The sequence below is a fragment of the Salminus brasiliensis genome, chromosome 1 (assembly GCF_030463535.1).
Source record: "Salminus brasiliensis chromosome 1, fSalBra1.hap2, whole genome shotgun sequence".
NCBI classification, from domain to species: Eukaryota; Metazoa; Chordata; class Actinopteri; order Characiformes; family Bryconidae; genus Salminus; species Salminus brasiliensis.
Genome location: NC_132878.1, coordinates 62679611 through 62694143, shown reverse-complemented (window position 1 = coordinate 62694143; position 14533 = coordinate 62679611). Strand labels below are relative to the sequence as shown.

The following is a 14533-nucleotide window of genomic DNA, read 5'->3' as shown; positions in this document are numbered from 1 at the left end:
AGTGTGTGTGCATGTGCTGACTCCACATCTGCATCTATGTCTATATGTGCAAGTGTACGCAATTTGTGCAAAAACAGTGCATACTTTGTCCTGTACTGACAGTACTGTTAACTAAACAGAACACACTGTTGGGCCTTTGATTCACCTCAATGTAAAAAATAAGCTTGATTTTTATAACTAACCCCCCCGCCCAGCCCAACTCTTCACTCATTCTGTCAGGGGGAGTGTTGCACAACACACTACATAGTTTGGCAAAGCCTCCAGAAAACTGAAGCAGTGTAATATTTATCATACGACCCTTCCCAGAGCAGATCTGTGCATATACTGTATGTGTGTGTCTGTATTTTAGGGTGAGAATCTCGGCTTAACAGACACCCAAACACACTTTTGGAACACTTTTAGAACAAAACCTTGTATCTCTATGTAACAAAAAATTAATTATACATTTTTAATAGTCAGTTCATCATCATTAACAATGACACTAAACTGCAAAAATGTATGCTATTTTGTTCAGACATTTAGTTTTATATCATTATAAATATACATTTATATTATTTACAATTATTTACAATTATAAATAACAGTCAAAATTATTATATTTATACAAAAAAAATTCTGTGATGAATGGACTAATATAAATTCTCCAATTTTTTTACACTACTGAAATTAATAATTAATCATTTCTTTCTTCAAACTTTACTCTATTGTAACAAAAAAGTGTAAAAAACACTTTACAAAGCGCTTTTACAAAGTCAGGAACAACGTGCCTGTATGTGTGCACTCTCAACTTTTGCCCTAGAGAACTATTTAAAGAAGCACGTCCCTCTGGAACACATGATTAAAATATCCTGACTGAACTGAACTGTAAGTCGTGGGAAATGCTGTACAGTTGCTGTATCACCACACCCGTATCAGTGTCACACAACGATACTGATTTTTAGACTGATCTCCAGTCTATGCCCACCATTCACTAGCCTTTACATACTGTTATGACAGAACAGTTCCAACATATAAAATGAAATGACGTTGCCTTTCTAGGAATTGTGTGTTTATCTGGATAATGAGCCCAATCTAAAACAGCCCAATCAAAATAAGTAATATGTGAGGTTTGTGTTGGTTAGCACTACTCAGTAGGCATGGATTATCATCTAATACTATCGCATACTGTCATTGGAAAGTACTGCGATATGACATTTGACTGATATCGGCCAGTGCTACGTCATGTTTATTTTAATTTCTTGCTCCATAAGGGGCTGTAGGGGGAGCGTGCACATGTAGGAGTCAGTGAGGCCTGAGTGTTTGGGTGCGAGTGTGTATTTGTGTTTGTGTGTCCATCCTGTGTGCATGAGGGAGCATACGTGCACGTTTGTGTGTTTGCGAGTGTGTGTAGTGCGTCAGGTCTGGTCTGTGGCCTCATGAGAGGAAGATTATAGCGTGCTGCTTCCTCCTCAGCAGGCTTCCTTCCTTCACTCTGTCTGCATTTCTACACACTGGGCGGTTTCTACATACTGGACGACCGGAAGGTAGTTTAAGGATGTTTTCTTACAGTCATTGATTTTTAATACAGTAATTATCAGTTTAAAGATAATCTCTAGATTCTACCTCACCATTTGCTCACAATGCTTCAAATATGAGGCCTTCTCAATGTTAGCTGTATTGTAACTTCATCACTTTATGCTTCACGTCTTACAGTTATACAGATTTCTCAGTCCTTATGGAAGCATCTGCAGCACTGTTCATCATTATGGACACATCTAATCTTTCTAAAGCGTCCCACAAATTAGTTCCAACCTGAAGGTATGAGGTTGAAAGACAATTTCTATTTTTGACTGGAATTAAGTCATATGAATGTTATGGACTGAATGACTAAGGCTGTTAATATGTTATGTAAATAATGTAAATGAACCACTTTTATTAACACTCAGGAATCCTGCTGTCATGAATTGTGCACTAGTAGTGTAGAACCACTGAATAATAGAACAACTGAATAATAGTTCATCTAATGACATAAGGTGTATTATTCAGTAATTACAGGGTCTTCTGTACAAAGTGGTGGGACACTTCAGTTTGTTGACAGCCCATGGGATATAAAGGGGTTAATAAATGTACCTTCATTGTGTCCCTACACCTTTGTTTATAGCTAAGCTCTTTCACACCCCCTTTATTTCCGTCTATGGCAGATTCTTAATGTGTTAGTAATGTTCGGTGTGTTTTATGACCTCCAGTTCTACTTATCTATCTGTCTGTCATCACAGTAACCGATAATGGTAATAGGACACTGCTGTATTACGGAACATAATCTATCATGGCAACTCATTGTATTTGTAATTTTGGAGGCTAAGAACTCATGGCATGTTTATGGCACGGTGTGTTCGGGTACAGTGTCTGTACGCAACAATAACTTAAACAGCATATTTTTTAAATACTGTAAACAAAGCAATACACTGTTTAAATAGATTTTATTTCATATGTCAGGCATTATGAAAACAAACTTATATTATTAAATGCTAAATAACACTATGTATGTTAGTAATTTATCTGCAACCAAACACATTTTATATTGAAAGAACTGATCCCAAATGTCCAAAATTCCAAACTGTAGTGTAAGTCTAAAGAAGGTATCCAGAAATACAGGAAGGTACATGTGCACACTGCGTGTCTGTGTGTAGTGAGGTACACTACGTATATCCTGTGCTTCTGTGCTGTTATCAGTGGCATTCCTGCTCCTTCAGAGGCCACCGGTGGCTCTGGAGCTTTTATCATGCTTTGGGCCGTAACCCCCCCCCCCTTTACATCTCAATCATTGCCCTACAACCCCCCCCCCCCCCCCCTTACTATACATACCCATATACACTACACCACTCCTCCATAAGGGCTGGCTGCATGGGAAGTTGTTCCCTCTGCCCTTTTCTCCACTGTTTCAAACCACTGACACAATAGCAGCATACCACACATACTACACATCTGACCTGAGCAGCGCTGGCATCCCAGCCTGACTGAAATTCACGACAGTCTCTTAGTGTAAACACGCGCACCTCTGAGAACCTGGCCTCATGCGGTTCTGTAAAAGCAAACAGATGTCTAGGGGAGTATTGAGGGAGTTTGCAATACAAGGCAAGCAGCATGGTCTGGAAGGGATGAGTGTGTGTGTGTGTGTGCATATTTGAATGTTAGTGTGTAGTTGGGTAACTTATTTAGTGTCCAAGAGTTTAGTATTTTTTCAAGGACTGTCCAGGGATCCATGTTTTTGCTCCAACTTAATTTCTAGGAAATATAACTTTGGAGCTTTGCAATGAATGCACTACTGTACTAAAGGACTAACAGTTTGCGTAAGTTTTGCAGAATTTGTAAAAAAATCATTCATTATTTTGCTTGGAAAAACTGAGGCAATCAGTTTCCCAACTTCCATCCATCCGTCTTCTTATCTGCCTCTTCCTGACCAGGGTCATGGTTTAGCTGGAGGGTACCTCTAGGACAGGGCGCCAGTAAATTGCAGGGGTCCACACACACCCATTTATTCACACACTGACAGCTAGCATCACCTACCAAGTGTGTTTTTCAGAAGTGGGAGAAAACCCTGGGAGTACAGGGAGGAAATACATGCTGACACATGAACAGACCAAACTCCTTACAGACAGTGACTGGAGTAAGGATTGAACCCACAACTCCAGACCCCTGATTCTAAGGCCCCTGGAGCCATCCTAGTTTTTTAAATTTATATTATGTAAATTCAACATTTACAGTTTACAGTGTGCCTTTTCCCACTCCCCCTTTCCAACAACAGAAAACATGACACCCACACTGTTTGTACTATGTACTACATGGACAAAAGTATTGAGACAGCTGCTCATTTATTGTTTTTTCCGAAATCAAGAATATTAAGAAATAAGTTTACCCTGCTTTTGTTGGAGTTATCCTGCTGTGTGTTTGCACATATGTGTCATACACTAGCTGAATGCATTCATTAGAAGGGGTGTCCACAAACATTTGGACATACATTTTCTTTTCTGACACCATGTGTGATGTATTTTACTTTGTTACAGATATTAATTCAGACTTATTGGTTATGTCATGTGGGGATTGACACAAGCAGTGCATTTGAATAGCAAGGCAGACACACCCCTCTCTGGTTCCTATGGTCATGAGGGGAGACTATGCTAATTAATGTCTTGGAGCATTTTACAAACCTGAACAGACTCAACGACCCAGGTTTTTTAAGCTTCAGGGAGAAGCAGGTGTATTTGCTTGGGTAATGGTCACAACACTGAAGACAGGAGAGCAGCAAAGGAAAGAAACAGATTTCTTAAACTGCTTGACTTTAGCAGCTGGCATCCACCTCCTGCGTCAGCACTTCCAGTTCTTCTACAGAATTTGTTTTTTCGGTCTGCTTTTCTCCACTTCTACAATTGGCTGAATGAAGCACACGCTGAACTGATCTGTACATTAGCGTCTCTGCAATTTTATTTAGCTGATTTGCAGATGACATAATACACTCGAGCCAGCTGCACCAACTTGGATGCTCTTTTGTAAATGTGGCTTTTTTGAAAAAGCACTGGACTTTACGTTTTAGTGGTTGTCTATGTCTGCTCTGTCTGTCCGTCTTCTCTATGTCTGTCTAGCTAAGTCTCTTTATGTAGTTGACCACTTAGGGTACCAATTATGGGAATCTGGGTGGTGGAAGGGAAGCATCTGGGATCTATGGGTGAACGGGTAAACCTAAAACCTTAAAAAGTCACAAGATGGATTTTGATAATAAGAGCCATAAGAGCTGGTCAGGTTCAGATGTCGGAAGATTATTTCTGAATCAAAAATACTACTCCAACTCATCCCAATAGCATGTATGAGTGTCCTATTCTAGTAACAGTGTTTATATAGATTATACAGTACAAGCTGTGTGTATGCAAATGACTGCCTATGCTAGCCATGGGTGCTGGGTGAATTAGCTGAATAGCAACAATGGCCTAATGTTTGGGCTACAAGCTGATACATTAACCCCAGGATAACACACTAGCCACAAGCTGGCGTGCTTATCACAACACACTGATATCCTGTATTGTTAAATTTATAAATAAATAAGACAAGAGATACAGAGTTGGCTGATTAGTCAACGTATTATTACCTCTGTAGTGAAGGGTTAAATAAGCAAGAATGTTGGTTACATACTGTCAAAGAAAAATGTGTTTACAGTGTTATTAAACATATTCCTCTTGTCATTATGATACTGTATCTACTACTCACATTCTTGCTCTTAATGGACAATATGGCCCCCATTCATCTCTACAGGACCTGGCTGTGCGCTCTGTCTGTGTTTGATGCAGCGTAAGGTTACTCCATACAGCCAGAGGACAGGTCATTATAGACATTATTAAAAGGCCCAGGCTCCCCCATATCTCCGCATTTAAAGTCATCTCGAGTTTCTGAACGCACGGTGAGGTAAGCTTATTAAAAACTAACGTGGAGCGCTCTGAAGCTCCACCGGGTCACGGCTCGCTAAATATTTTGGGAGGGAAACATCTCGGTGGTCTCTCTGAGTTTAAAGGCAGTGAAAGAATAAATAAACAGCACACACTCCAGACAGAGTTGTGGAAATAAGTATAGGACCCACTGCAGTGTTCAGACAGGAGAAAAGGAGGCGAGAAGTCGAGTACGGCCCTTTGAAAGATGGGAAAGAAACACAGACACAGACAGAAACTAAAGGATGCTGCAGGTCAAAGGATAACCAAATACATGAGGGTTAGTTAATCAATTAAAATGATAGTTCAGTGAAAAAAATAATTTATACCCTTTATCACCTGGAATCTCCAAATGTATGGACGTTGGAGGATTGCTTAAGTGGTTTCTGATACTGATGTGCTGTTAAAATCAGAATTAAAGATGGCCACTACTACTTTTTAGCTATGTGGTGTGTGTGTCCATTATTACTTATAGATTGCATTAAGCCATGCAATGTCAGAAACCACATAATCCTAGAGCATGTGTGTGATAATGTAGGCATGGGTTAGGAAAATAGCTCCAAAAGCAAACCTTAGACACCAAACATTTACATAAAGGGGGACATTAAAGTATAAAATGGGGCAGTTCACATTTACAATTTTCAAAATTCCAACATAATATGTGATTTAAAATTTTACAAGTTAAGTCTAAAACTTAAGCAAGTAAGTAGCATCTTTAACACCTGGAAGATCAGGATCAAAAGTTAATACTTCTAAGTAATATTTGCTAGAAATGTAATTAATTACATTTCTTTTAAGGAAGGATTTGAGCACATTATCAGATTGTTCAAAAAGAAACAGAAAATCCTTAAAACTATCAAATGTTGAAGTAGTAGTTAAGACTGCTATTATATTTAAGTTATTCATATTTAAGTTTAAGTTTTATTTAATATATAACTGACCGTCAATATACTAGTTTTAAGATTAGGTTTTGGTCTACAGTGTATTTTTTTGTAAACTACACTGTGAATGATAACAGTACAGTTTAATAAAAGTTATTTTATAAATAAAGTTATATTTTGTTGAAATATTTTGTGTTCACCAAAATATCACGAAATAGCAAATACAAGGACATTTCTAGCAAATATTACTGGAAATATGAAGCTTTGATCTGTATTTCAGAATGTATGCATTGCCCTCATTCAAAATTATATATTTTTTGAGTGCAAACTGCAGTTTTACCTTAATACATACCTTTAGCTCCAAGAATTTTCCATTTATTTACAATATTTATATTAATATTTACAGTGTAATATTACCTAGGTTCTCTGTAAAGTACATGCTGGGTGCAAGAGTACTTTTTTTTTATAAAAACAGTACTTTTAAGAAAACTTAAGGTCTTAACAATGTTAGTGTTATTAGCATTACATATAAAATATGCTATAGACATTGCAGCCCCTGGCTCCCAGCACTAACACTGTAATGAACTCCAGCTCAATCATCTTTTTCTATACTGGACCATTTGTCTTCCAAACACTCCCAAATGAATTTGATTGCATTCTTCTCCGATGTGGAGTTCCATCTTGCTGAAAATGTTTTTTGGGATGAGTAACTGCCCTTTTCTACACTCTGCCCCATCTGTCTCGCTCTCTCTCTCTCTCATTCTTGGGCAGACAGGCGTAGTTCTCTGCAGGTGTTCTTCATGTGTTTGTTGTGGGATTATGTAAAGGATATAAGCAGACACAGATAAAGAGATACAGCTTTACAAAGACATACACTGTAGACCAAAACCTAATCTTAAACTAGTATACTGACGGTCAGTTATATTTATTAAATATAAATAACTTGAATAGCAGTCTTAATTACTACTTGAACACGTCAACACACATACAGCGCATGACAAATGGCATGCAGTCTGGCCATTTGTGACCATCACATCATACCACACACACACACGTGAATAAAGTCTGACAAACGAACAAAATTCACGTAGACTTACTCTCGGCCAGCGTATCGTCCTCAGTGTGTCCATTAATGTCCGTCTGCTCATCTGTCTTTTCATTCAGGCTGGAGATCGAGATCTGTCCGTTCTTCTGCAGCTGCTGCAGGAGGAACACGACATTAATTACACCCATGATTCACTCACATTTGTATAGATTCATAATTGTGTAACAAACAGAACATACCTGCCATGTGTGAGGAATAAAAGGACATTTTAATATGTAATATGTAAAGAATGTATGATTGTATCCAAAACTAGCACTTATTCCACATGATTTGCATTCCACTTTGCTTTTAGAAAATACACAGACCGCTCACAGTTAGGTATTTTAATTACTTAAAATGTGCCTGGGTTGATGTTATTCTGATCCGACCCATGCAGACATAAAACACAGCTGAGCTTTGAAACACAGAAAAGTACATAATATTTCTTGGCTTAGATGCATGGTTCTGGAACAAATGCTTTTCTTGACAAAAACTTTTATAGTGCAAGGTGGTTCCCTAAGCTTTAAAGAGCTTTATACTTATAGCTTTATACTTAGAGTATTATTCCATAAATACAGGGATTTCTCTACAAACCGCTGGGGTTATTCTTTGGGCCACAGGCTGTATGAGGGGTTGAAGGCCCATTACACTAAAATAACATGTCTGAAGCAGCATTTGAAAAACTGTTGTAAAATGTCCCATTCTTTCATTTTCATATATGGAGACCAATATTGCAAAAGCCACTTGTTTTCTATTCATTGTTCTTGTGATGTCATGAAAACCAACATATTCAAATACGTTATGTCTCAAGGGAAAACCCCGGACCTGCTGGAGGGATTATATGTCCTAGCTGGCCTCAGGGTTCCCCCCAGCAGGAGGAGAAATTTCCTTATCAGATGCTCAAACCACCTCAGCTGGCTCCTCTCAATGCAAAGGAGCTACTCTGAGCCTACCCCGAATAGTTGAGCTCCTCACTCTACCATGAAAAATAAACCTGGCCACCACTTTGGACACTTGTATCTGCAATCTTGTTCTTTCGGTCAGTATTCACACTTCCTGACCTCAGGCTTTGCTCTATAGCTCATCTGTCTCTTCACCACTGCAGTCCGGTACAGCAAACACTGCGCCTAACCTGTAAGGCCATCCTTAAAGGTACAATAACAAAAACAGGCTGGTCATGTGAGAATGAGGGGGTCATCAGACAAGAATATGTAGGATTTAAGCCCTCTTTAAAACAAGAACCAGGGTTGGGAAACTCTACCATAAGCAGAATCACTTTTCAATGAAAGCTTCTTTATGAAAAGAGCTGTGAATGTAATAAACCTATTTAAAAAGGTTAAAACAACCAGAACCATTTAGGAACCTCCATTGTTCTGAGACACAGTGAAGAGGATTGCTAAATGTTGTCTCCCTATAGACTCATGTAGCTCTCATGTCTTTCAATCTGTTTAGTTTTGGCAATAACTGTGTTGATGTAATATAGTGTATTCATGTGGAAATGATGAACACGCTTGAATCAAAGTGTTCAGTGTATGAGTGTATCAGCCAGACTCTCACAGTCTCACCCAGGCCTGCTTCACATTATCTGCATGTCATAAAACCACATGTGTTGCTTTAATTAAGAATGATGCTCCCCATCGCTCCAGTTTCTGCCCCTTCGAGTGTGCCATTCAGCACTCGTGTTCTCTCTCTCTCTCTCTCTCTCTCTCTCTCTCTCTCTCTCTCTTTCTCTCTCTCTGTTTTGGCCTCTCTCTGTAGTTCTCTCTCACTTACACTCTCTCATTCTTCTCTTGGGAGGGCCGTCTACACTGACACTAACACAATGCCTGTCCTGCTCTGGCTATTGTCGGAAGGTGAAGAAACGTCTAGAGCATGCACACACACACACAAACACATGCACAAATACTTCCCAGAGGAGGGTTTAATCAAACTAATGGATCAGGCTGGACTCCAAAAGGAAGACGCCTCTTGAGAAGATCCCACTGAGGAGCCAAGCCAATGAGCTTCCCTCTTTTGGAATAATGAGTCTGGGTTGGGTTTCCTTCACTGTACGAGCTAAGGCCTCTGTAATTCAATTAATGTCTACACTGCTGCACTGCTGTCATTTACTCCACTCAGGTTAGGCTAAGGAGAGATGTGAGAGAGAGACAGACAGACAGAGAGACAGACAGAGAAAATGTAAGAAATTTGCTGGAGCAAGGAACAAGGACGATGTGACTTCACTAGCTTAGCCAGTCCAGTCCAGTTTAAAAATACAGCGATAAAATCTGACGCAGGCAATTTCTTTCGTTAGGTTTGTATCTGCAAACATACAGACAGGAAGAACCTTAATAAGTTTGGGGGTTAAAGAGGGATCAGAGACAACACTAAACACTTTCAGAAGCGCATATCTGGCACACTACACACCTTGTTTTTAACATAATATCAGGACATGAGTAACACATATGCCCTAAATGTTTTATATTATACCCCTATATGTAATAATAATAATAATAATATGTCCAATATTTATTTCACATTTATAGACTATATAGGACTTTTACTTATTATTAGAAATACTAATACTAATCCTAATAAATACTAGACCTTGATTAGCACATCAGGCCTGAGGTATGTCAATTATAAGAAACTGTCTGAATCACATTTCTAAGCTTAATAAATTCTCTGGCTCTTTAAGCCTCGTGCTAAGAAGCCACCATTGGCTCCCCTAAGTAACTGTGTAAAGATCTAAAAAATAAAAAGTAATTGATGCCCACAAGACAGGGGAAGTCTATATGAATGTAATCAAATGTAATTAAGGAATGGTAGTCCAGGGAAATGTGAAGGTCAAGATGACAAGAATTGTGTATACGCTGGTAAGAAAAGCCAACCATAACCTCTATAAGACAAGAACCTGCATGAAAGGTTAGAGCCATAAGAAGGACACATTACCAGTGACCCCATCACAAAGATCAGTGTTTGAAGTATGCTACAGAACATTGGGAGAAGCCAGATGAGTTTTGGAAACAAGTGCTGTAAAATAATTGAGTAAATTAAGTAAGGTAAAAGGCACGTCTGGAGAAAAAAGGTCCCCATTTGGACCCCAAAGGCCCAGTGAAAAGAACACCTTACCAACTGTGACACAATGGAGTTGATCTATCATGCTATTAGGTTTGTGTTGCTGCCAGTTGCAGCCTGGACATTGTAGAAAACCTTTAGCTATAGCTATATCTGACCCAAGAATATCAGAACTAGAGGCCATCTGCCAAAGAAACTACAAGAACTAAAATACTTTAGCTGCCACAACTGTTTTGTTATGGCAAGCTGTGATTCTTTTCTGTGAATTCTTTTCTATCTCTTTTCTGTGATATTTGCTAAACACACTGTTTTATAGGTACATACACCATTAAATATAACATATACTGTGTACAAATATAAATATATGTAAATTAGTTTACATATTTATTTGCGTCCTGCAAATGCATGAAGACAAACACACACATACAGCTCTGTGCAGCTATGACAGTGGCCCAGCAGGTGTCCTTTTGACCCTGCCTGGCTTCTGACCCCCGGGACTATCTCATGACTGCCATTCCCTGCATTCCAAAGCCCCTTTGTGGAATTCCAGAGTGTAGTGGGGACAGCCCCACCCAAACTCTCTCACCCCACCCAACCACCAACACCCTCCTTGAGAGCACCTCCTGTCTTGTTCTTGACGATGCCCACTCAAGAGTCTCCAAGCTGGTCATAGCCTTAAAGGGCCAGAATCACAGAAAAACATATGTCCTTGCATTCTGGTGCTATATAATATTTGTGGTATATAGAATATAAATTTGAAGTCAAAATCTCCCCATATAAACTTGAGTTTTTCTCAGATGTCACATAAATACCATGCACTATGTTTCACTTCTATTGCTGCATGGGCACAACGGTGCAGGGGCCTGGGCTGGTGGGTTTGAACCTCACTCCAGTCAATGTCTGTGATTGTGATTTTGAGTGTTCTCTCTGTCTATGTGAGTGCTCAGGATCCAGCGCAATCAAGAAGATGGATGGATGGATGATGTTTGTTACTCTACTCTATGGCCAAAAATCAATGACCCTGTTTATACCTGGTCACTTAATGCGTCTTGAGGATCAGGAAAATATCTGGATCACGCCAAGCTAAATAAAATTCAACTGTAAACGCACCCAAGACTCTTTCAAACAGATTCAAATCGGATCACTAAGGGGGTCTGAGACACATTTGAGTCTCATCTTATAGCAATTCAATAACCAAAACCCCTCCCAGTACAATTTGCATATTCCGCCCCACACCGCAATCAGATTTCAGTCTGACTAACCAGAGACGCATTTAACTGTCTCCTGTTAAAATCTAATCAGGATACAGTCCAGATACAAGTGACCAGGTGTAAGCAGGGTCAATGTGACACAGGCTCTTTTTTAATTACCTGCTCATACTGTCACTTCACTAATACCTGCTCACATGAACGTAATGTGACCAGTAACCCCCATGGGGTAGCATGGTGCCTGTCACCTGAGACTCTGAGCAGAAGTAGTTTAAAATGGGTTTTTCATTCTGCAGTCACCCATGATCACCCAGACCCTTGAAGTCAAAGGATAAGTCCAAGTGTTTTGTTGTTCATTAACCTGAAATGAACATCGTTTCCTTGTGTTTGCTTGAGGGTAAAAACTTCAATTAGAGACTCTCTCCTCTTTTACACAAGATATCTAAAAAGAATTAGTTTCAGTATTTATAAAAAAAATTGTTTAATTAGTTATTTAAACGAATATTTCTTTTGCCTGTTAAATCTAAGAAAAGTTCATTTTCTAGATATTTGGATATTTTGGATTCTTCGATAATGTGCACAGCTTGTGGTTTTGCATGAGTTACATGAATGCCCATTTCTGATATTTTATAAAGCAAATGTTAAACTTCAATTGTATTTGAGTTAGTTTGCAGTGTTTGTGCCAGGCTACTCAGAGCAAACTGCTAATGCCAGCTGAATCCAAATTCTTTACCGAAACATCCTTTCCTAGATTCTGATCTAGGAAAGGATCTATAAGCTCGTAAGCTGTGCAAATACATTTACTGAAGACATGAGATACAGATCAGGCAGAATCAAGGAAAGCAGACAGGAAATGACATTTCAGAGGCTATTAAGTTGCAGACAAACACAAGCAAGCGGAGCCTACGGTGGATCTAGAAGTGGTGTGTGGCCTGGAGATTAAAACACAGGTGAATTCCAGTTCAGTTTTCATTTCTGTCGATTACAAACCAGCGACCTGCGCAATAAAACAAATAAAATCCACAACATATCAACTGTTCATATCTGTATGAGTGTTAGTATAGAACCTATTACTTCTGAATGCTGTAATCCTATTCGATTCCATTCCCACTGTGAACTCTTAATAATGTCAAAACTGCCAACTCTATTTACAATATAAGATGTGGAGTTCAAACACACACTCTTAGGCCTGCAAATACACACTCACACATTCACATCCACCACTACTCTGTAGCTCTATTCTCCTCCCTTGTGATTTATGGGAGTCTGATCCTCATTAAAGACTTAATTTGCAATGGCAGTCATTAAACCCTCCACATACAATTATACCAAACCAAAAGAGAGCTTATTTGTTCAGAGGCTGCTGACCAGCTAAATCTTCTACTAGTGAAGATGTCTGTGGAGCCAAGGGGAAAGATTTGCTCCTTCTCTCGGCTCATACCACAACCTCACTGACCACCCAGGTGGACGCAAGCTTTACTAACCACTGCTGAGAAAACAATTATGTCTGGTTAGCCAGTCGAGTCAGAGTGTGTGAGTAAACATTAGGATTGCAACACATGTCCACACAACCCCTCCATTTACTAAACAAACACACACACACACACGGCTGCAACACTCTGCTCCTGACAACTGCTTGACAAGAGGAAAGAGAGATTGGGTGCATGTGTGAGGGTGTGTGAGGGTGTGTTTAAACAGCATCCATCTTTATGGCACCAGTCCTGCTAAAAAAGGAGTTAGCAAAGAGGTATGATGTGTGGTCATTATTTGCATTTGTTGACCTGGGTTTGTGTGGCGTGTGTGTGTGTATGTATTTGTGTGCCCACTGTTAGCTTTGTGACTGTACTTGCCTTAGCCAGTTTGAACAAGCTGACCTTCTATAGTAGAGGTCATCTTTACATTCATTCGCCGCTCTCAGAAGCTTTTTGGACAGAAAATGACAGCCTTTTCATTCTGTCATCTCATCTCCATCTGACACTCATTTCTTAGACCTGTAGTGGTTTTACATCACTGTGTTCCATAAGTATAATAATACTATGATCCTCAAATCCCTGGAATCAAGCTTTGTTCTTCAAACTAACTCACATGATATCACTGCAGTGTTATCAAATGTGAAATCTCTGTTACTGTGTACTGTGTCGTAATGCTGATGTTTTTGAATAATGTGGTTAGGTGCCTCTGCACTGTATGGTATATCTGATTGCTAAACCTACATCACTTTAACCCCACCCATTCACACTGACCTTATTAGGACTGTTTAGCCTTTACTGCACTGTACAGAACAAAAGTCATTTGCCTACATCAGTATTAAATGCACATTGCCTATCAAACCTCTCTGTTATATTGTAAGGGGGTTAGGAAAGATTGTATAATGCTCATGTAAAATTTAATCCCAATTGTGTTTTAAATCATTAAGTAACACACTTGATTCAAAAGCCAGGTGGGGTAATAGTTATGTGGAATTGTTTGGATATAGGTATGTTTTTATGCATTTTAGTTAGCAAATTTTAGTTTAGTTAGTTGCATGTTTAGACATTCTACAAAAAAAACAACAGAAAAACAGAAACTCCTGTAGTGTTTTCACCTGATTATCATGTGCTCCTAAGTCTGATCTACCTGAATAAGCTAGGCCAAGGTGGATCCAGTTCAAACTTGTCATCCTACCTACACTAAGCAACAGCATCGCTCTACATTTGGAAATCCTATAAATAAAATAAAGCCTCTGTCAAATGTCATCAGCATTTATACTCACTATCCTTCTGCAGAAGCTCTTCACGGGGAGACCTGCCTAGCCAGCAAAATTTCCTAAGCGCATGATAAGAAGAGACTACTGAAAGAGGAACCGTCAAT

The 14533-nt window shown here is 39.2% G+C and overlaps 1 protein-coding gene across 4 annotated transcripts in view; it reads right to left on the bottom strand.

Annotated features, from left to right (window-relative positions):
• akap12b (A kinase (PRKA) anchor protein 12b) overlaps positions 1–14533 on the bottom strand; it is a 70353-nt gene that overhangs the window by 22767 nt on the left and 33053 nt on the right. For 2 of the 4 annotated variants that reach the window (XM_072685503.1, XM_072685520.1), the window contains exon 2: positions 7432–7534. In XM_072685503.1, the coding sequence (XP_072541604.1) occupies positions 7432–7534 (103 nt within the window). The remainder of the gene's footprint in view (positions 1–7431; positions 7535–14533) is intronic. The other 2 variants (XM_072685510.1, XM_072685530.1) reach the window with 1 other exon arrangement.